General features: G+C 50.1%; 1 protein-coding gene and 2 long non-coding RNA genes across 4 annotated transcripts; 1 reads left to right on the top strand and 2 right to left on the bottom strand.

Annotated features, from left to right (window-relative positions):
* The first annotated feature begins 761 nt into the window (after nt 1–761).
* On the top strand, nt 762–16436 carry LOC109310202 (T-cell immunoglobulin and mucin domain-containing protein 4-like). 2 transcript variants are annotated; one of them, XM_019535277.1, is made up of 10 exons: nt 764–1400; nt 4379–4723; nt 6646–6855; nt 7720–7809; nt 8851–9060; nt 10621–10737; nt 11482–11540; nt 12614–12701; nt 14696–14735; nt 15616–16436. In XM_019535277.1, the coding sequence occupies exons 1-10, from the start codon at nt 1262–1264 to the stop codon at nt 15686–15688; spliced, it is 1371 nt and encodes a 456-aa protein (XP_019390822.1). In that variant the 5' UTR covers nt 764–1261; the 3' UTR covers nt 15689–16436. The 2 variants fall into 2 exon arrangements, with proteins under 2 accessions (XP_019390823.1, XP_019390822.1); XM_019535278.1 differs by lacking the exons at nt 7720–7809; nt 8851–9060 and having other exon boundaries at nt 762–1400.
* Nucleotides 2088–2820, bottom strand: LOC109310204. The gene is made up of 2 exons (XR_002101156.1): nt 2753–2820; nt 2088–2612 (listed from the first exon to the last, which is right to left on the bottom strand). It is a non-coding gene; the product is annotated as an uncharacterized LOC109310204 (long non-coding RNA).
* Nucleotides 11693–23025, bottom strand: LOC109310203. Its single transcript, XR_002101155.1, has 3 exons — nt 23015–23025; nt 19354–19360; nt 11693–11848 (listed from the first exon to the last, which is right to left on the bottom strand). It is a non-coding gene; the product is annotated as an uncharacterized LOC109310203 (long non-coding RNA).
* Nucleotides 23026–23327: the final 302 nt, after the last annotated feature.

The raw sequence follows: 23327 nt of genomic DNA, 5'->3' as shown, positions 1-23327 counted from the left end.
TGGTGGGCTCTGGAGGACACAAGTCCTCAGGGTCACAGCTCTGGGTAAGGGCAAGAATGGAGACCCACAGCCAGGAGAGAGGGACGGTGTGTTTCCAGCAGGACTCGCCTTTATGTTTCCATTGGTGTCTTGCTTGGGAATATGGAGAAGGGGACCTGTGGGGTCATCTCTCTAGGAAAACCCAAAAGGGAAGGCAGGCCTGAGACAGAAAGTCCTGTTGCAACGTTGCCCCGTTAAGCCCTGAGAAGCTTTCAGAGGTCCTTAGGGAAGCTGAGGCAGAGGGAGCTCTGCTATGACCAGCCCCAAGAGGGGTGGGTGCTATGACAGGTGACCCTCCCCCACACAAGCTCAAGGAAGCTGTTTAGGACCCAAAAAGGGAACAGGGCCTAGGGTTTCTCTCCCTTAGTCTGGGTTAAGCAGCAGGATCTGACCATGAGAAGCAAAATGGTTCAGCGTAGCCTGCTGCTCCAATCTCTGTGTGCATTTGGCCTCAACTCCCGTATACGATGATCAGTCCAGGATGGAGCTGGGCTGTTCTCCGTGGTGGCAGATGACAGGACAAGGAGCAATGGGCTCAAGCTGCAGCAAGGGAAGTTGAGGTTGGATATGAGGAAAAACTTTTTCACCAGGAGGGTGGTGAAGCCCTGGAGCAGGTTACCCAGACAGGTGGTGCAGTCTCCATCCCTGGAGGTTTTTAAGGCCTGGCTTGACAAAGCCTGGGCTGGGATGATGTGGTTGGGGCTGGTTCTGCTTGGAGCAGGGGGTTGCACTAGATGTGACCCCTGAAGTCCCTTCAACCCTCATTTTCTGTGATTCCAGTCCTCCCAGGCAAACCTTGAGGCAAGGGAATCCCCATCACGGAGGCCCCCAAAACTAGTGTGGTCAATTGATCAAGAAGAGCTACACCTGCTGATATTCATAGGTGACAGGAGAGGAGTTAAGGGATTTGCCTCTGGGTAGGAAGTGGCTTGGTGCGCGGGTGTTGGGAGGCCACCATGCCTGGAGTGCACCGTGGAAGAAGACAGGAGATGGCAATGGAGGGGACATCGGGGTAAAGGCAAAGGGATAGACAGACTGGGTTGAGTGATTATGAAAAGCTCAAGGACACCGGGAGCGAGTGAGGAGCCCTGAAGAGCAGGGAAACAACCAGCGAGGAAGGGGATTCTGGCGGCAGCCTGCGAGTGACTTGGAAGGGAGCAGGGTTCATCTCCAGGAGACCCGAGAAGAGGCGCCTGGGTGGGGCAAGCCTGAGAATAGAGAAATGACTTTGCTGTGGAGCTCGTTCAGCATCGAACCTATAAAGCTGGTTCTCTCCAGGTGGGGACCTTCCCGGAGTCTGTCCTCCACCAGCATGTCCCCTTCCCTCTGGCTGCATTGGATACTGATACAGATGTGGATAGGTGAGTGCTGGCGGCTTTACGGCGCGTTGCCTCAGCAAGCAAAGGGTGATTCACTTATGTTTTGCAGGGTTACAAACGAGGCATTCATTGCTTGCAAGTTGTGTGTGTACTCCAGGCACAAATAGCGCTGTGCACACACACACATGCCATAGCATTATTTGTGCCTGGAGTATGCATACAATGTGCAAGCAATGAATGCCTCTTGTTTGTAACTCTGCTCTGCTGTGTGTATTATTTCAAAACGTTTCTTAAAATTACAGGAATTAGTACCAATACAGAGCAATGTGTTAGTTACTGAAATGTGGTATTTTCCCTGTGTCTGCAAAACCTGTGTGTAGATTTCGTGGGTTGTTAAGTAGAGTTTTTTTAATGATGAAAATGATCTCACCTTATTGCTAATGTTGAATTTCTAAAGAACTCATTTTACCTCCCTTCTCCATGTCTTAAGTGGGGCTGACAGGGTACAGGCTTAGAGAAATTGTCTTTAAATATAAAAAAGAATAATCATTCTGGAAAATGAGAGAGAAGAGGGATTTTTCTAAAGCTCTCAGCTAGGGGCGACTTTCACTGAGCGAGTTGCACAACTCTGCTTCCAGTTATGTAAATAGAAAAACTCCTAATAGTAAAATGGGAGCAGAGTTATTCCAAGGCTGAATTGGGTTTTTTGTTGGGTTTTTTTATTTTTTGAAACCTACCCCAAACAGTTAATTATGCTCCAACACTTTGCAGTCCCTTTTAGACCAGAAAGGAAATGTTGAAATGCGGGTGGAAAACCCCGAGATATGAGATTTGGTTCATGCTCTTCCCCCAACTCCATCAAGCTTCACTGAGCAAAATAAGATGACCCCATGATTTATCTGCAGCTTCAGGCCATTTCCACAGCCCAGGGATTTCCACAATATTTCCAGTTGCTCGTGGACCTGACTGGAGGGTGATAGGAGCCCTGTACCCTCCCCACTGTCAGCCAGATTTCTCCTCTTGTGCTTGTTTCAATAATGTGATACGAAGAGCGTGGGTCAGGGTCCGAATGGTCTCTTGTAACCTCTCGCCCATGTTCCCGTCGGTCAGCATTTTCACAGCTTGGGACTGCCACGTTCAACATGGCAAAACAAGCTGTCAGGCTGATTTTTTTTTTTTTTTTTTTACAAGCCTACTCTCTCGAGAACTCATTATTCCTGCTGGATCTGGCTTTCTCTAAGCAAAGTGAGAGCTCTAGAGAGAGGAGAAAATGGAGGTTTTTCAACACACAAATCAGAAGTTTCCAGCATAAAAAAGGAAAGGGGTTTAGTGCAAAATTTCCAAGGAAAAAATGTGTGGTTTTTTTTTTTCCAACCACCTCATGTATAACTCACACTAGGATGCACGTCTCTGCCTCCTCCACACCTAGGCTACATGGCAGCAAAGGAGTCTACTCTAGTTGTCAACTGAGGGAGCCGAAAGAGGGAAATGCTTTTTTACCCTGAAAGTCACAGGTTCAAACATTGCTGAGAGGCACAGGTATTTTATGCGGTCTGAGCAATCATTAACTTCATTTGTTCTTTGAACAACTTATAGCTGCCAGGTTTCCCATACATGCAGCAAGTAGCATTTACAGTGCATAACCCCATGAATTTGGAGACTACTTTTAGGATTCACTGCCAGTCAACAGGGCTATTGGCTCCAGGAGTCAGGTCCCTGTTTATAAAAGAGAGTGCACGCCACGGTGCCGTCGCTTCAGGAGGCTAAGATTACAACGCCGTGGTGCGAGCTGCCAGGATGCCATTTGCTAAATGAAAAGGCGCTTGGATTCAGATGATTTCTGCCCTGCAGATTGCCAAGCAGCAGGTAAGGTGGCTCACATGGACATTTGTGCTGCGGCAGGTCATCCTTTTCCAATACCTGCACTAAGCGATGTAGGATCCCTCTGCAGGCTGCCCTGGAGTCAGACTGTCAGGGGTGTTAGCAATCCAGAAAGGAAATGCTGACTCAAAACCGCAAGGGCCAAGCTCGCCTAGTACCAGCCTCTTTAGGAAATAGCAGCTGAGACACGCTGGTGCCTGGCTCCTTTTCTATAAACTCACATTTCTGCTCTCCAGTGGGCAGAGGATGCAACATGGGGGTGTAACTTCTGAAACCTTTGCCCTGCAGAGCTCCCTTTGTGCTGCCCAGGAGAAGGGACGCTTGCATCCCTAAAGGGGAAGAGTCCCAGGCCGTAGCGGCTCAGAGATGAAGAGGACAGGCCACTGGTCCTCTTGGTCCCACTGCCAGCCTGGGCTGGCCTAGGGGATGTGACTGCATTTTCAGACTGCGCGTAGTGGCGGAGTGGGTCGGATATCTCGCACCTAGAGCGGAGTCCCAAATCCGAGTCCCGTTCACGCTTGTGCTGAAGGCTGCCCCCACTTGATAGCATATCAGTGACCGTTGAGAGTGTTGCATCTCTGCATTTTTTGGAAGAGGTTGGAGACTTGCAAGTTTGCCAAATGGATACCAACTTTCAGTCCTGAGCAGTTTGGGCTGGAGATGAAAGCCAGGCTCTGAGCTGAAAACAAAACGTCCCAAATCCCCTTTTCCAAAGCCTGGTCTCTATGGCACAGTTCTATTGGAAAAAAGATGATTGCCTTTTATTTGCTACCAACATGCATGCACCCACCCATGCATGAGGAAGCCACCAGGAGCCCAGCCTTTCTGTCGCCACAATAAAACCACTTCTTCAAACAGCCAAGGCCCTTAGATGACATACAGGCACTTCCCAAATGCCGGCAGGCATGTGCAGCTGGTCAGGAAATCAAAAGGTCATCTAGTCTTTTCCTCTGCACCAAAGCAAGTTCAAGTGCATGCAAACCATCCCCGCCAATGATGGCTTAACGACCCACGAATGGAGGCCCCGCAACCTCCGGGTTTAACCTGTGACTGTGTTTTGCCACCCTTGGAGATGGGAAGTGTTTTCGGGGGATAAAGATTGTATCTTGGCTTTCTCTCCCCCTGCTCTTCCTCACCAGCGCACGCCGCGTCCCATACTGTCGTGCGAGGGGTGACGGGGCAGTCCGTCAGGCTACCCTGCTTCTACCATGTTGCAAGAGCGAGTGATGTCTCCGTCATGTGCTGGGGCCGGGGCAGCTGTCCAAATTCAAAGTGCAACAGTGAGATTATCCGCACCGATGGGATGAGGGTCGTATCTTCGAAGTCTGTGAGATACCAGCTGACGGGTCACCTGGACATGGGGGACGTGTCTCTGACCATAAGGAACGTGAAGGAAGGAGACAGGGGAGTATACTGCTGCCGTATAGAGGTCCCTGGCTGGTTCAATGACATCAAACGAAACCTGGAGTTGAAGGTTGAGAGAGGTAAGAAATGCATCTTCCTCCTCTGAGTCTATGGGGAGAAGTCCATCCTGCTACCAGTGACGGTGAGATTAGGGAGGGGTGAATTTTCTTGGCGGGAAGGGTTTTGCCAGGAAAATACAGTTTGGGGTGGACTGAAATTATTTGCAAGTTGAGATCTAATTCATCAAATTCTTTTGGCTGGAAAAAAATAAGAGCGGGGTGGGAAAGCTGAAAGGCGTTGCTTAGAAATGCTTTGAAGGCAGGTTTTCCACTTTTTTATTGTGAAGCTTTTCATTTGATGCAAAAAATGCCATTTCATTTTAATGCAACAGAAAAAGAAGGATTAATGGGGTTAAAAACCCCAAAGTGAAATGAAACATTTTACGTTGGATAGAAGCAGCCCGGGTTGTTTCATAAGAAAACACAACAAAAACCCCAGGACACCAATTCATTTTAGGTTGACCAGAAGCAGATCCCCACGCTTCATCTGTCAGCATGGTCAGCAAACCAAAAAACCAGTCGTTGGACAGCCCCGGTTTAGACTGGGTGTTTTAGACCATGGTGTAAGAAGTCCAGGAAAAGCTTGTGTTATAGCTAGATGGTTCAGAAATCATGGGGGAGGCAAGGATGATATGTTTTATTGGGCCAACTATGTCACTGGAATAAAGTTTAACAAGCTTTCGAATATGAGATAGTCTTTGTCGGGGGGTGAGAGATCACCCTAAGACATCGTGGCCTCACCTCATGCATTGTAAAGAAACAGGCACAGACTTTGCAGCTTTCCTTATTGTCCAAAGACACGATCTATGCTAACCTACATGGGACCATGTGGGAATACTCTCCAACACAGTAGTGGTTCCCAAACTGCAATTCATGGGCCCATGGGAAGGAGCCTACATCCAGCCTGGGGATCCCCGTGGGACCCCATGCAACTAAATGGTGGATGAGGGTCCAGGGTGGGCGAACGAGTCTGGGACTGCTGCTGTAGGAAGCCTAATGGGGAGGGTGAAGGGAGGAGAGAGAAATCCCTTTCTACCGCAGACTGTAAGGCATGGGTGCTGGCTAACACCCAGGATAAAGAGGTGCAAATCCCCTGATGTCAATAGGGTGATGCCTGCTCGTAGAATTGGACCCCGCTGCTTTTTGCCGGTGGGTCACCTGGGGGAAGATGAATAAACCACTCCCTCAAACGCCTTTTTTGACCAAATAGTGCAGATTTTTACTAAATAAAACAGCTCAGGGGAAGCAACTGCTTTCCTGCAAAATCTTTTGATTTCTTTTATTTTAAAACCAAAGACCCCTTTTGGGTTTAGGGTAGCGAGTAGCCTGGTTTTGGGTTTTTTCCCTTTTTTGAGAAAAAAATTGATTTTTCTTCCTTGGGAAGAGGGGAGGAATCATTTTTCCAGCTGGTTTTATGTGGATTCATTTCTGACCTAATGAGCTGATACCTTATTCTTAGAATCATAGAAATGAGGGTTGAAGGGACCTTAGGAAGTCACATCTAGTCCAACCCCTGCCCCAAGCAGGACCAGCCCCAATGCATCATCCCAGCCAAGGCTTTGTTGAGCTGGGCCTTAAAAACCCCCAAGGATGGAGAGTCCACCACCTGTCTGGGTAATCTGCTCCAGTGCTCCACCAGTGAGAGAGGTTTTTTTTCCTAATATCTAACCTCAACTTCCCTTGCTGCAGCCTGAGCCCATTGCTCCATGTCCTGCCATCTGCCCCCACTGAGACCAGTCCAGCTCCATCCTCTTTGCAGCCCCCCTGCAGGGAGGTGAAGGCTGCTATTCAATCCCCTCAGTCTTTCCTTCTGCAGGCTCAATCAGCCCATTTTCCTCGGCCTCGCCTCACAGCGGCTCAGAGAAACGGGCAGTTTCCATTTTGTCTGGTTCGCAAGCTCAGCTGAGCAGATTCTGACCTGGTTTCTTGGCTTTCTTCTCCAGCAGTCACAACTCGTCGTCCTCTTCCTCGTCCTCCAACAACAGCAGCCCCGGTTCCCGCAGTGGCGACAACCCACCCAGCAGTGCCTCCTGCCTTCCCAACGGGCCCGGCTCTCCTGCACACGACTCTTGCTCCCCAGACGACTGCTCTGGAGGCGACCGAGGCCTGGCCGGGAAGCTACGGCGTGACGGAGCTCGCTCGCACGTCGGGCTGTAGGTAGCATAGCCGGCAGTAATTGCTCCTTCGCGCTGGGATGCAAGGGGCGGGGGTGCCAGGAGGTGTCGTGGGGGCAGCAGGGAAGTCTGTATGAGGCTGACTGGTTTTTTGGGGTCCCCCTGGGCAATGCCTGTGTGTGCCGGGGACGTGTTGGTCCAGACTCTTTCCCGCTGGCTGTGGGAACGGCAGGGTGAGTGGTGGGAAGAGCCGTGCGTGCCCGACAGGGCAGTGGGCAATATTCAGAGCTAAGCCAGGATTTTCAAAGATTTTACCCGGCTTGGTTCGTTTCTGGTGCTAATGACCTGCATCCTCTTGCTTTCCCTGGGCTGGAGTGGCTCCAGGTGCATTAAAAGCTGTAGGTTTTGCTCCACGCTGCACCAGGGCCGACTCTCTCCGCATTGCTTCCAACTCAAAAAGCACTGCCCATCGCTCTGCGTCGTGCTCATCTACCCGCGGTTTCCATCGCCAATGTTATCAGTGTCAGCAGCTTCTTTTCCCTCTGACTGTCTGTGCCCAGTGCTGCCTGCAACTCTTTCTTCCTCTGATCTTGCTCACACCTCATTTTGACACGACTCCTTTGGGCAGATGTGCAGCTACGCAGTCATCAGCGGGGGTCCACCTTTAAAAGCAGGGACAGTTAATTATGCCCGCAGCTTTATGCATTTAAATGCATCACTGGATTAGACGGTGAAATGAAATGCTACAGCTAGGCACCTCTGTGGGATCGATGGCATAGGCACATATGGTCTGTAAGCTTTACCTCTGTTTAGCTAGATGTCCAGATTTGCACTGCGGTTTTGAACACCAAGGGGAAGCCTTTGAACAAGAGTGTTCTGGATGAGCATCTTCCCTCATTTCAGGGATCCCAGGCTACGTAGATGCGCCTCCAAGCACTGAAAGGACCGAAAATGATGATTTCGCTCTCGCGACCGAAGGTGCTCTCCATACAGGTCGGTACGGTGCTAGAACGCACGAGTTCATTTTGTTCCCAGATATGACAAACTTTCCTGTGCAAAGACGCTGACTCTTTTTACACACACGGCAAAGGCTTGTGTATAGTTATGAGTTATCCTCTGGGAGTAGGATGCATCGCGTGGCTACGTGCATGTACCCCCCCAGTTCTCAGTGCAACAGCTGCTAGGAAATTGCAGTTTCTAGCATGGAAATAGGATTCCTGAAGTTGAATGCTGTAGATGTAGGGCTCTTGGAAGCGCTGGCCAATATTGCCAACTGATGGCTAATCAGATACATGACTGGTTGAGAAGTTTTCTTCTTGAGACCTATTCTGCAGTGAGATGCTGCCATCAGAGATGTAGGAGTGCCAGTCCTCCTGAGACCTGGACTAAAATCCATTGGAGCCCGCTGAAAAATACTCACCAGCTCTGGAGGCAGGATTTGAATTTGGCGCCCAGGGCTCAGCTACATGTCGTATTGCGCTCACCGCCCATCCCCCCATTTCTAAGGATACACCTCTTGTCCCAAGGGAGGGCTGCAAGGGGTCACTGCATCCCCTCTCGTGATGTTGTCTCTGTCCTTAAGTAGAGTCAGAGACACTGAGGGTCACATCTAGTCCAACCCCTGCTACATCATCCCAGCCAGGGCTTTGTCTGTCTGGGTCTCAAACACCTCCCAGGATGGAGACTGCACCACCGCTCTGGGTAACCTGCTCCAGTGTTTCACCGCCCTCCTCGTGAGAGAGTTGTTCCTAATATCCAACCTCCACTTCCCTTGCTGCAGCCTGAGCCCATTGCTCCTTGTCCTGCCATCTGCCCCCACTGAGACCAGCCCAGCTCCATCCTCTTTGCAGCCCCCCTGCAGGGAGGTGAAGGCTGCTATTCAATCCCCTCAGTCTTTCCTTCTGCAGGCTCAATCAGCCCATTTTCCTCGGCCTCGCCTCACAGCGGCTCAGAGAAACGGGCAGTTTCCATTTTGTCTGGTTCGCAAGCTCAGCTGAGCAGATTCTGACCTGGTTTCTTGGCTTTCTTCTCCAGCAGTCACAACTCGTCGTCCTCTTCCTCGTCCTCCAACAACAGCAGCCCCGGTTCCCGCAGTGGCGACAACCCACCCAGCAGTGCCTCCTGCCTTCCCAACGGGCCCGGCTCTCCTGCACACGACTCTTGCTCCCCAGACGACTGCTCTGGAGGCGACCGAGGCCTGGCCGGGAAGCTACGGCGTGACGGAGCTCGCTCGCACGTCGGGCTGTAGGTAGCATAGCCGGCAGTAATTGCTCCTTCGCGCTGGGATGCAAGGGGCGGGGGTGCCAGGAGGTGTCGTGGGGGCAGCAGGGAAGTCTGTATGAGGCTGACTGGTTTTTTGGGGTCCCCCTGGGCAATGCCTGTGTGTGCCGGGGACGTGTTGGTCCAGACTCTTTCCCGCTGGCTGTGGGAACGGCAGGGTGAGTGGTGGGAAGAGCCGTGCGTGCCCGACAGGGCAGTGGGCAATATTCAGAGCTAAGCCAGGATTTTCAAAGATTTTACCCGGCTTGGTTCGTTTCTGGTGCTAATGACCTGCATCCTCTTGCTTTCCCTGGGCTGGAGTGGCTCCAGGTGCATTAAAAGCTGTAGGTTTTGCTCCACACTGAACCACCTTTTCAAGTACAAATAAATAGCCCCCCTGCAGAAAGGTCAGCAAACTAGGGCATAAAAACAGAGGAAATCCAGACTTCAAGAGTGACATTGCCCCAGCAAGTCAGGCTCCAGCCTCCATAAACTCACTGCTGTGATATCAGCCGGCACCACGCAGCAGGACCAAAGTATTCAATAGCTTCCCATGGCTCGTTCAGTTCTTGTTTTCTGGTGCAGACAACTCAAATTTGTAATGGGTGCATGCTGCCCTTTTTTAAATAGTCTTTCTCTTCTCGGTGGAAACCCCTCTTCCTCCCCTGTCACTCCATCGCTGATAAGACACGTGAATAGGAGCTGGTGGACACTTGTATCATGTAAGCCATTAGCCCTCTTTGTCAGGGCTTCTTCAGGAACAGCTGAGGACTGGGAGCAGGATATATTTCAAATTAGAAGAGAAGAGGGATGGGGAGAGCTGTATGGGAAAAGCTGACTGACAGCTACCCTGCCCAGAGCGTATCCCTCCCATTCATCTTAGCTCTAGAGGATGCCCCATAGATGTGTTATGCCTTGGTGCAGTGGTAGCAAAGGGAAAGGATGTCCTGTTTGAATTGAGCCCTAAATCCAAGCTGAAATCCAAGCCTGGGTCTTTACTGAAGAATTAATTATTGGAGTTTGGACATGACTCTGGTCACTACATGCTATATCGTCTTCTTTCCTTCCCTGGGCTTCATCTGGCCAGAAACGATCAAAATTCCCATCCAGAATGACACACGGAGGTTACTGTACAAGCCCATAACACCTTCGAACATGCGCAGCCTAAAATTCAACACAAGTAACCCAGGACAGCGTCTCCCCTGTAAGTGATCATCTGGATTCGAAATGCTCAGCAAAACATGCTGGTGAAGCAGAAAACTTCAGGAAAGCACCATAGCGCTGACTCCACAATTAGATCACGTGGCTTGTTTCCTTCTGCATCCCCTAGCCCTGTTTGCTAGAGAAAATGCTTGACTTTCTCTCTTGTCCCAGCGTTCATCCCGCGGTTTTATGATGGTAATCTGGCCCGCCTGACAAAAAGTCTCTTCGTTACAGGTATGGAAGGCTGTCACCTTTTACAAACACAACACACCCATGCCAGCACCCAGGACCAATGTTTTTAAATATTTCTGTCTTTCTTTTGATGATTCTTTTTAATTTCAGGGACTGATTTGCCAGCCGCTGTCCAGGACCCCCCTGAGCAGACGCCTGTGGATTATACTTCTTACACTCCATTTTCCACAAGAGACACCCCTGTTTGTATTCTGGCAGCAGACCGAGGTAAAGGCAAGATTGTTGGGCTTCATTTTTAATGCAAATACACACAAGTGACTGAAGATTGTGGAGCCCCTGAATTATCCTCTAAGGGCTGGTGTATGCCCTCGTCTTAAGTTGTGCCGCTGACGCATGCAAACGCTGGCACCATTAAAGCGGTGCAAAAGCATTTAACCCGCTTTAAAGTGTCATGCACACCCCCCACCCCTCATTTTGTCTACGCACGGCCTTGGACAGTAACACCAGATCCAGAGATCATTGTTGGATTCCCTGATTCACCAAGGGTTTCTGCATGACCTGCGAAACTTTGAGGGCCAGCTGCAGATTGGTATTTAGGTGTTTAACTCCTATATGAATTCACTTATTGTTTAGGCACCTAGGAATCTTTCTAGGTTCAGCCCTCAGAGGTCTTTTTCTGCCTCAGTTTCCCATTCTGCAGGCAAGGGCAGTAGTGTTTTCCTATCCAACAGGGTGTTATAAGGACAAATGTATAAGAGTTATATATCTCTTGTATATAAGAGATTGCAAGGCGCTTGGTAACATGGGTCATAGTAGGAGAGCAGGTAGACAGAATAAGCTACATCAGTATTGCTGAGGAGTCTTGGATTTGGGGAGAAACACTTGGTCTTACAGGCCTTTCCTGTGACAGTTGCAACATTATCGGCTTCTGCAAATTACGGTGAGAAGACGAATGTCTAACAGCAATTGCACTGAGTCTAGATCTAGCATTTTGTTTTTTTCTGTTACCAGAGACTTCCCCAGAGCCACAACACTGTGAGCCCCCAGGAAACACAGATAACCCAGGACAGGTAAAGCCTCCTCCATGTCTCAGAAGTGTCCGACGAACTAAAAGCCAGCTTGACCTAGCAGTGATTTATGAAGCGTTTAGCCTAAATACACGCTGTAGGCAAAACAGAGAGGTGCTGGGTTTAATCTGGTCCAGGGGCACATAGGAATTACCAGCCCCCCAATCCAGCTATCTGCCTTCAGTAACCAGCACCAGATGCTGCTGAGGAAGGTGCCATAAATGCGGGCTGGGATGTCATATCTCATGTCATTTACCCTCTTTCCTCCTCTCCATTCCCCAGTGGTCCCAAGCACTCTCTCTTGGTTTGTCCTCGCTGGTGCTTGGCAAGACCTGTGACTGATGAAGTGAGAGGGCAGAGGGCTATCTGTGCATGGATTAGTATATGGTTTGGGGGTCGTGGCAGGGTTAAGAGGCTGTTGGATGCAAAATCTCATCCCAGAACTGCTGCCACCTGCCAGAAAAAGTGATCCTGAAGGCCACTCCAGTCCAGAGTGAAAGGCAATGGGTTTTCATGTGCCTTGCAAATACCGCTGAGATGCAGCCTAGGCTGCCTACAGTCATGGAAACAGGGGAGGGCTCTGACAGGACGAGCACTGGGTGATCTGGGCTTGAGGTTCAGCTAACAGCACTCAAGGATGGCTTTGTCTTGCAGCCCCTGGACAAGACCTTCTTCCCGGGGGAGTCCAGAAGGAAGTACTAGCGCCACTGTTCATTGAGAGAGCCACCCTTTTTGCAACAGGGCCTGGCCTTCTGATCCAAACCACTTCTTGTTTGGGTTTTGCTTAACCCAAGCCCACCCACTGGGGTTTTGCAAAATGGATATTGCCTCTGGTTTGAGCAGACCCCTACCTGTGCAGAAAGAGAGCAAAGAAACTTGGCAATAAATAATCCAGATGCCCATCAAAGTATGCCATGCAGTTTTGCAATAGGATTCCTGCTTTCCTGTTCCCTGGGCATTTGCCGTTTACACTGCCAGCTTGATGGCAGATATTGCTGTTAGAGCTACCAGGCCCTCTTTAAACATGCCAGAACCAATGTGCTTTTCTGCTTGTTTCCCCCTCCCTTCTTTCTCAGCTGGAGCAGGGGATCCCACTGCTACCCCTCTCCACTGGAGGGGCAGTTCTTCTCGCATTGATGCTGCTCTTACTTTTCCTGTGGAGATGTAAGTACTGTTGTGTGTTTGCTGTCATGCTCTGCATTAGCTTCATGTGCACTTTTTTGTGTGTGCATATTTTGGTCCTGGGGATGATGGTAAACTGCATCTGGCTGGAGGGCCTGGTGGTGGGGCTACTCGTGGCAGGGTAGCTCCTATAAAATACCACCTTATTCTGCAGGTTACAACATGGTGGTATTTTCTTCAACCAAGGAGTACCCACAAGGTGCCTCAAAACCCTACTGCCTTGTGGGTACTCCTTGGTTGAAGAAATCCTAAGGGACATTGCCCTGATAGAAACTAGTCTGGACTGTTCTCCGTGGCAGTAGATGACAGGACAAGGAGCAATGGGCTCAAGTTGCAGCAAGGGAAGTTGAGGTTGGATATTAGGGGAAAAAATTCTCCCCAGGAAGGTGGTGAAGCTCTGGAGTAGGTCACCCAGAGAGGTGGTGCAGTCTCCATCCTTGGAGGTTTTTAAGACCCAGGTAGACAAAGCCTTGGCTGGGATGATGGAGTTGGGGCTGGTCCTGCTTGGAGCAGGGGTTGGACTAGAGGTGACCTCCTGAGCTCCCTTCAGCCCTCATTTTCTACGATGCTTTGAACCATGTAGGCAGTCAGCAGCAGTTCTTATCTATTGCTGTCTGGCAGAAGCTACAAGCATCACAGCACTGAACATCTGGACTTGGTCTGGCCTTTGGACTCCAGCTCAGGGATTTAAAGAGGGGATGGTAGGTCAAGGGCAGCCTCTGCTCCCATACTCTTGCTTAGGTGCATGCATTGAAGGTCCTGGTATGATAGGCACCAGGCTCCATAAGAGGCATAAGGAACCTGAGGCAGCTACCAAGGCATGGGTGTGTATAACATCTCTTCCCCAGCTGGTGTAGCCTGAGCTAAAGTTTGAAGGCCAGTAATAGCCAATGCACCGAAGAGAGCAAATCCATTCTAAACTCAGACTTGTTTAGTTAATGAAGTCTCCCTTGATATGAAGGTGAGAGGAGATGAAGGCTGTAGTGATCTGGGAGCCAAATAGAGGAAGGACAACATGGAACCGCAGATCCAGACTTGCAAAGTTGTGCTTAAGGTATTTTCCGTGCCAGGAAAAGGAGCAGTTTAGGGTGAGGCGTCTTGTTTGGTATTATTGTGTCCATTGAAGAACCTGCACCAGAATACCTTCTTGGAAATGGTGTAATGCAAATGGGTCCAGGAGTCAAATGGCATTTAGTAGTAGTGGGGTATACGTGGAGTAACTCAAGGGAAACAAAAAATCGATGCCTGCCCAGAGTCGGTTTCTCCTCTGACTTACCCTTGATTTCCACTTCTGTATCTGCATTGAAGGTAATGGACCAGTGCCTGTAACCCTGCATCAGCACATGAAGTCACTGGGATAAAGGGATCAGGCCTCAGTATTTATTATTTATCAGCTGATGTTCAATCCGGTGCATGGTCGGGACATTAGCAGGCTGTTTCCCTCCTGCGCTTCTTTTATTACAGGAGTCAAAAACGTCCTGATGAATTATTCGCTGTATAGCAAAGTGCTCATCAAGGGTTTTCCTTACAAGGGACGTGAACCCATTTCAGGCCAGAGCATGATTAGTTACACACGGCCATGCATAATTCAGCCCCTTAAAGCTGTTTATAAATATTTAGTGTCCTTTATTCGTGTGCTGATTGTATTGCCTTTTGCTGGGGTTTGCTGTCCTGGCATCAGCCCTGAATTATTGAGAAGAGTTGCAGAGGAATTCACCGCTGGCAGGGCTATGGTGGGAAGCAGTCGGTGCTACAGGGGCCTGATTCTGATCTCAGTGACGTTGTCTAACAAGAGGGGCAATTCCACTGAGCTTGCGAGAGCTGCGGGTGCAAATCGAGCCAGGTAATGCTCGTTATTTTCTGCTTTGTCTGTGCAAAGCTTATAGCACTTGGAATCCTGTCCCTGAGTCCGTGCTTGGAAACCTGTGACCCCCCTCCTCCTCGTCACGTTAACACGAACCTTGCCTTATCTGTAGGTCAACACAAGAGGAGCTATCAGCTGACCGTTACAGAAAGGTAATCATGGGGTAATTCCTAATAATGGATCCAATCTTGATCCTGTTAAAGGAAATGGAGGTGTGGGATTGGGCCCCTATCCTGATTCCCCGGGCTGTGTTAGAAACCAAAACCTTTAGATCATATTCCTCCAGAAAACCAATCTGCACCTCCTAGACTGTGCCCCGATGGGGTAGCAGGCAGACATCGGGAGGGCTCCGCGTGGGGTCCTCCAGGCAGCCTCTGAGGGATGCATAACCCACGTCAGCTTTGCATCTGGTCCTGTGGGACACATTGCCCAGAGACTTGCCTCTCTTCCTGCCTGCCCAGGTGTAAATCCGGTGTAACCCTTCAGCATTATCTGGGTGCAAGGAGAATCCATCTATCCTGGCTTAAATTTCCTCTCGCGCTTTTGCACTGGTCTGTCCAGAGCCGAGAGAAAAGGACATGGAGGGGAGGCCTGAGTTTTGCCGCAGTTAAAGGGTAATTCATTGCTCTCTCTGGCCATGGGAGATGGGAGAAGTCGTGGCCTTGAATTGCAGTGAGGGGTATCCCCAGGATGGCTCCACCGCCTCCTTTCCCTGCGTGGCTGGCAGGGCTTGCTCGAGAGCGGCACAGAGCAGCGGTGTCGACATCCTAAGGACGATCGGCTTACACCATCCGCTATGGTTTGAATCGGCCTTTCACACTTTGCAGGCTCATGGAAAGGAGCCAGGCGCTCTGGCAAGCATCAGCATGGCTCCAGGACCGGTTTTACGCCGGCCAACTCGAGCAGCTGATCTGACCCACAGGTTCCTTTCTCTCTTCCACTGGTGTAACCCGAGCTCCTGGGATCTGACCTGGCGTGCTTCCCCCTTGCCTTTGTCAGCTGCGCGGCTAATCACGGTGCTTCTCATTACAGCACGAAGCCCTCTGAAGAGCCGGAGAAAGCTTTCAGTGGCGTAGAAGGAGAAAACGGCCTTTTCGCTCTGTGAGGCAGACCTCGCTGCCTTGGGAAAAGTGTCGCAAAGCCACGGGCATCTAGAAGAAGCTCCTTTGTGCTCTGCTGAGAAATAAAGGCAACTTCCTCGCTCTTCCTGGCAGCTACAATGGGTGCAAACCCAGGCGCCTCAACTGTGAAGAGTTTAAAGTCTGGATGTAAATTTTGCCTCTCGCTGTGCGCATCTACACGTTCATTAATGCACAGTAGTTAATGCCCATGTAGTTTAGTACTTGCTTGATGAAGTGCTAACTAAATGCGCAGTAGTGGTGGCACACTATTGTTTTGTGATGCTTACTGCACAGTAGCCTAAATAACGCTGCACAGGAGCAAATTAGCATCGTTTTTGACCAGCACGCTACTGCGCAGTGTTATTAGGCTACTGCGCAGTAAATGTCTCCTATTCTTAAGCCCCAGACCTGGATCCCCTTGCTTCAGAGTAACCTTAGCATGTGAGGGCAGTCTTGCTGATGCCACAAGAAGCATTTAGGGGTTTAAAGCGACGTGCCTGCTACTAACAGCTGCTGCTGCACTGGGTCCTGTCTTACTGCTACCTTTTGTTTCCCCCTTATTGCACTCACCTTCCTGCCTGAATGCAGCCTGTGGGGGGGCAAACAGGCAAGAGGCAGCCCCTGGGTGATCAACAAGTGTTGCTGTGTAAAAAATAACCAGTGCAAAACTTCATTAACCTATGACTTTTATACCTGGAGTGAAAATCGCAACACGAACAGCACTGGTCTGAAGCGAGAGCGTGTAGACGAGGCCCTGAGCATGGCCCGCACGCATGGTAATTCCCAGAAAAGGCTGGGTTCGTGAGAATTAGCCTTTTCTGAACGAAGATGTGAGCCCAACCTTGGCATTGTGAAAGCCTTTGAGTCATCAATGACCACAATGTTTCCCCACCGGAGGCTGCAAGGTGGTTTCTGTTCCTCATAGCACTGCTCGAACGGGGTGAAGGGAGGAGAGGATCTCCTGGCGGTGGCATCCCAGGGGCTTTCGGGAGGGATGGTGTCGGTAGAGGAGGTGCCCAGGGTGGTGTGCACAGGGAGAGCATTTAAGAGGCATTAGGGGACTCTCCTAGGGGACAGTGGGTGCTATGTGCCTAGCGCAGGGAGGGGACACCTGGGGGGCTTTAAATGGACACAGAAACCTTTGCCTTGCTGCGCTGGCATCCGCCTGCCGTGTTGCTATCATCATCAGGCCAAGGTCAAAGCCTTCTCTTCCCTTCCCATGCAAATCCCTGTAAATGCTGGCACAGGTTTGCTTGCAATGGAAGAGTTGCACCATTAAACCTCTCCTCGACTCCTCTCCTGGAAACCACAGCCCTTGTAGGATTGCAGGACAGCTTGACTGGTAGCTTGCCAGAGAGCGGAGGGTATTCGCATGACTGCAGCCATCTCCAGAGATACGACCTCCTTCCTTTTGTCTGTGTGGGAGGCAGAATACACTTGAACATAGGCTTACAATGTGACGGGATCTGTTTGAGATGCGAGAGGGGAGGCGAGTCTGCTGCACAGCCCAGAGAGAGGATGAGTTTGCCTGCGATGAACCCAAAATAGCCAAGCCAGGGGAATAACGAGACCAGGTTCTTTGGGCAGATGTGATCTCTTTTATTAGACCCACTAAATAGTTGGAAAAAATTGTTCTTTGCAAGCTTTCAGGCACAAACACCCAGGAAAGTGAAGGCATAGGGGAATAACAATGCATTTGAAGCACCGCCAGTGCCTTCTGGAGCTGGCGTGGATGTGGCGGGATTGGCTCCTTCTGGTTGATGGGCGCCGATTTCCCGATCCATCCTGCCCAGGGCATTGCTCTGCCTCTCGGTGAGACGGCAGCAAGGCAAAGCCGAGCAGAGAATCGGGCCCCCTGCCTCGACTCCGGTATCATTTGAGCTGGTTTTGTCTGCCGGACCGGAGGAGCAGAGCGGTGCAGCTCCTCTCCGTGCCCCCATCCACCGGCAACGCGGTGCAGCGAGTGCAAACGTTACACACGCGTTAGGGCTGGAGGAGGGGAGCCTGCCAAAACCCTGGTGCCATTTTTCAGACACCAGAAGTGAATATCAAGCAGCCTTTGATAATCAAGCCAGTCATTTGGGTATTTCAGGTTGAACCTGAGCTTTCAGATCTGCAGGGATAACTGGCCTTGCTCCAGGGACCATCCCAGGAGCTGCGACAATTGGCACCGACATAGAATATAGTCCGTTCTCTGCCGTAACAATAACCGTGTGGTTTTGTCTTAATATACAACACTGAGGTACTTCTGTAGCAGCCCCTGCTTTGGGTCCTGTCTCCTCTTCCATCTCAACCAGGCCATGCAACAAATTTAATTCTAACATTTTCTCGCCAAAGGTTCAAAAAGTAGCACAAAACTGGGGACAGAAAGCAGTCTGCCTTGCCCCGCGTAAGAGCTCTCCTAGAAATGCAGCAAAGAAGCTATAAAAACCTAACAAGTTTCTACTTGGGTCTCCCCCTGCACCCTGGATAGTTGCTCAGGCTCAGATCTGCATTTGCAAAGGCAGCTGGCTGGACCCCGACGAAGCCAGGTGGGGCATATCTGTTGAGCTAATCACCAGGCATTGATACCAGGTGTGAGGCCCTCCAAGGAAAGGTTGAAGCTGCTTTTCTTTGAGAGAATGGGAGCTAAAGAAACGCAGCTTTTGGGCCTAGTGAAAACCCCGGGCAAAAGTAGCAGCAGCTTGCTGGGAAGCCCATCTGAAAATGAGTCCTTAGCTTCTGGGAACCCTGTCACTGCTTTCTGGATGTCAAATGAGCCCTTGAGTGGGTATTACAGAAGATAAAGGACGTGTGGCTGCCAGGAGAGACCCAGGTAAGTGCCTTAAAGCAGGGTTGTTGGAAGGGGAAGGGTCTGTTATTAGCACTGTGCTACCCTGGGGGGGTTGTTTGGGAAAGGCAGACTTCAGAGGAGTTTGCCAGTGGATTATGCTGCTGATCTGTTTGCAACATGGCCCTTTTCGGGATACAGGAATTCCTGTGGCTTTGAGGGCAGAGTCCTGTGTAGGTATTGCTCTCAGTTTGCACCCCTTCCCCTGGTCTTCTCTGTACCCAGCTCCACGCTCTCGGTTCTCTCGTGGCTGCTTAAAGGGTCGGTGTTACCGAAAACGGGGGTGGCAGGGAGCTGTTTCGCATAGGGCTGGTGATGGGGCTGCTCCGTCCAGCTGCCTGCTCCATGGCCCTGGGTGAAGGGGAGGCCAAAGGCACCTATCAAAAGGAGCTGCCTTTCCCCCTCAAAGTGATGGAGGGCTTGGCTGTTTGCTCCCTCTCCAGCTGGCTACCTGGAGGAGGAAGAGGAGAGGTAATAACAGCACTTCTGCTCTACATTTGCATAGCCATTTCCTTTCTGCATTAACATGCAGTCCTTTTCGGCTGCAGTGTGACCACGCGCTTGCCTGAGGATCCCACGAGATCGCTCCCTCTAAGTCAGGGGCAGAACAAAATCCTCCCGGTTGAAAAAATGTATTGCTGCTGTTACAAGCATCGCAGTGGGAGGCTGCAGCTGGGCCCAAGTGGGTTTTAATTTGTTCAGACTAGTGACCAGGATGATATCTGGGGAGTCTAAAGGGAGGGCGGCTTGGCTGCATGAAGCAATGTGGTTAATTAACCGTGGATTCAGCTTGGGTCTAAGTCCTGGTTTTACGTGGACCTTGGCACTTGTTGGCGATTGTCTGTATTGAAATGACCCATTTTAATTGGCTAAAGAAGGCCTGAAGCAGGGAGATAATGGCCTTACTCCTGATTTTTTTTTTTTTTTTTTTTTTTTTTTTTAAGCATAGAGGAGGGATAGAAAAGTAATTAAAAGCTGAGATATTAATATTTGGGGGAATGGGATTGGATAATGAGAAAACAGGAAAGAAAAATGCCAAGAGGGCAGGCAGCCTTTTAAATAGGAATATATAGTTGGTCTACTAAAAGAGATCTCCTCTACCACGAGTCCTGATTTTTCCCACCCCCATCCTCTGCAGAGAAACCGGAAGGATGAATGAAAAGATTATTTCATGAATATGAGATTTCGCTAACCCTGCATCGTAGCAAACAGCTCTGACAGTCCCTCTGTATCCTAGCCGTTTGCTTCTTGGCTTTAGTTGGTTGGGGTTTGTTTTTAATTATTTTGTTAAGGCTAGTCGTAGACTCGGAGATAACGAGGGTTGAAGGGAGGTCACATCTAGTCCAACCCCCTGCTCCAAGCAGGACCAGCCCCAACTCCATCATCCCAGGCAAGGCTTTAAAACCTCCGAGGATGGAGACTGCACCACCTCTCTGGGAAGCCTGTTCCAGTGTTTTACTGCCCTCCTGAGAGTTTTTCCTAATAGCCACCCTCAACTTCCCTTGCTGCAACTTGAGCCCATTGCTCCTTCTTCTGTCAAATATACATGAAAGAAGGATTATAACTGGCATCTGAAGCAGGGCAAGCAGAAGGAAGTGATGTGGTTCGGTATCTGGGGGAAACTCGAGATGGGAATAAATCCCACCGCAGCGTGAGACTGGCACAGCATGTGATGGGGGGACATGACGACAATGAAGTTTTTTTTCACCGCAGCGGCAGCAGATGGTGCGCACGAGCTGCGGATGCTCGGCGGAGCGGCAGCCAGAGCCAACACAGACCGAGTCTCGGGTGAGGGTGGAGGAAGGGGTTTCCCTGGCCTGATCCCTGGGACTCTTCCCTTGCCTTCAGCAGACTCTGGGTCAGTCCAACCTCCTGGCTGTGCTGGTCTTCATTTGCAATTCATCTAACCCTAAAATATCCCTGTGCCTGCAAATCTCGGCTGTGCGCTCACATCCTGAAGTGCTCCGTGACAGTCTAACATTAGTCACGCATTGCATTATTTATTACCCCCTTTATTCCTTGTTGCTTTGCAACCTCCAGGAAGAGCAAATTCTGGTGCTGAAGGCCCTTGCCTGGGTTTAAAAATAGTCAGTTAATGATTTGCATCTCTCGCCCTGCTTCTCCAGCTCAGAATAACTTGACCGCAGAAAGCAGCATGCACCTCTGACCCCGGCCGTGGTGCTCTCCCCTCGCGTTGCAGCCTGCTGTCAAAAGGACCAGGCTTGGGCTGTGTTGGACCAAAAGGGAGGAGTGAGTTACAGAGGTTGGGGGGCCTCCATAGGGACCAAGGAGTTCTTGCTAACTCAGCAGGGGTTTGATAGCAGCCTTTAACTACCTTAAGGGTTGCAAAGAGGATGGAGGTGGGCTGTCACCTGCCCCCACTGGGGACAGAACCACGTGCAATGGGCTCAAGTTGCAGCAAGGAAAGTTGAGGTTGGATATTAGAAAAAACTTTCTCCCCAGGAGGATGGTGAAGCACTGGAGCAGGTTACCCAGAGAGGTGGGGGAGTCTCCATCCGTGGAGGTTTTGAAGCCCCGGGTAGACAAAGCCTTGGCTGGGATGATGTAGTTGGGGCTGGTCCTGCTGTGGGCAGGGGGTTGCACTACATGTGACCCCTGCGGTCCCTTCAACCCTCCTTTTCTATGATTCTAACTAAAACAGCCTTAGTACTCAGCCCCAAAAAGGAGACCTCCAGGGAGAGAGGCCCAGAAACCCAGCAGGGATTTGTGTTGAAAATGGAGAGGGATGAAGGGGTGAGGGGTGTTAGCAACATTCTTCAAAATCTTTATATATATTGTTTTAATTTAAAAAAAAAAAATGGACATCTCTTTTGAGAGAGGGAAATCCAACATTTTCCAGTGTAGGTAAAATAATAAATAAAAATCAAAGCATGATAAAATGCCTGGCTTCCATGGGAGAGGCAGAGTTTCTCAAAAGAAACTATAAAAAGGAAGTATGCATGCGCACTTGCTTAGCTTGAAATAGGGGTTAGTAGGACTTTCTCCCTGCTGGAAAATGGTGAAGAGAAAGTTGGGTTTTCACCCTTGCGTTTCCAGGTAGTTCCAACTTCCATAAAATGCACAGATCGCTAACGGCAACACTTTTTTGAATGGAGGAAATTGCTGTAAGAACGATATCTCTTCTTCTGGCTGCAACAGGTGCTTGGAGCACACGGAGATCAACAAGAAAATAGTCCTTTACTGTCGGGACACGGGGCTCGTGTAGTCCTGGCGAGATGGACAGGCTGCTGCATGGTGCTGTCCGGGCGGTCGAGGGCCCGGGCCGGGCTGTCCGGCCCTGCCCACGCGTGCACTCGGATGTGCGCTGAGCAACCTCTTCAGCCTGAGCCTTTTGTTCAGACTAGTGTAAATAAGCTATAATTTCCAGGGGGGTGGATGGACTTCTACCCAGACAGGAGAGAAGTCAGAAGAGAAGCTCGCTATCTTTCAGCACATCATTTTATTGGCCCTGTGGTAATACGTAGGAGGCCGTGTACTCTCCTTGCCCAGCAAAGTCGGCCCCTCTCCTTGCCTAGGTTCACATGCAATCAGGTTTTGTGGTTTCTGGCTTGCTTTTGAGAACAGCAGAACTGGTGTCCCCTTTGCCGAGCCCTCCCCATACTTGATACGCACCGCATCCTCGTTTGCATATTTAACACGAGGCAGAGAATTTCTATGAAGAAATCTATAGCTCTTAATCCAGTGATGAATCATTTATGGGATTTTGGATTATTCACTTTGCGCTGAATTAAGTTGTCTCTCTCAGACAAAATAAGACCCCTGACATGATCTGCGTCATAGATCTGACAGCACCGTGATGTATGTTGCTAGGATGAATTATTTATTGGACTTCTGGATCGTTTGCCCAGCAGCGTATTAAGCTGCTTAATTTTAAATCTGTTCATATTCATTCCTATATGCACAACAAGGATTTAACGTAGACGAAATCTGTTTTTCCCCCTTTATCTGCTAGTGAATTATGCATGGTGTTTGGGTTGTCTTGACTCTGCAGAGCTCAAGTTGGCCCATGGTTGGAAACGAGCACCTGGGACGTGCCAGCAGAGCTGGTGATCTGCCCCTCTGAAGTCTAAACTGTGCAAGGATCACATCGACTATAACGATTATGTTGACTGCTTAAGGATCACATAGTCAATGTAATCACTATAGTCAGCAAGGATCACATTGAGCTTCATTAAGAGCCACTGTGCCCACCAACACCACCTGAAGCCTTGCTCTTTGGATTAAATGTTTTATTGGGTAAAATTCCCTGGCAGGGAGAAGACACCACCAGTATCATCTACCCTCTTAACACTGCTTCACATGCAAAAGGAATCAATATCTCATTTGACCTACCCATATATGCTGTTTTTTGCATCCCCCCTGGTGCCTTGTGCCCTTTGCCCACTGCCTAATGGAGGGTACGATGAGGTAATGATGGCAACATGCAAATCGCGGCCTCATGAATGCCAAAGATGTCCACAATGACCCATGTTAAAAAACGCATGCTGTTGCAATTCATTTGTGGCTAAGGAGCACTAAATACCGTTTAATATTAATAACTTGGTCATCCTTGATGCAATCGCATCGAGGTCGATTTGAATTCTAACCAAAGGGCTTTGAGGACGTTCTCAGGAGCGCAGTCTGCAAAGCGAGTCCTGGAAGGTGAAGGGAGGGTGTCCCTTCCAGCCCCTGAACTGGGACTCGTACTCTTGTACGAGGTCTCTTGTAACGGGTCTCTCTTCGCTCCTGTCCCTGCGCCCTGCGGGCTGGTCGGGATCCGGTGCGATCCTGCC

The sequence above is a fragment of the Crocodylus porosus genome, unplaced genomic scaffold (assembly GCF_001723895.1).
Source record: "Crocodylus porosus isolate Cpor-Errol unplaced genomic scaffold, CroPor_comp1, whole genome shotgun sequence".
Lineage (NCBI taxonomy): Eukaryota > Metazoa > Chordata > Crocodylia > Crocodylidae > Crocodylus > Crocodylus porosus.
The sequence above is the reverse complement of the archived record's forward strand: the minus strand, read 5'-3'. Positions and strand labels throughout refer to the sequence as shown.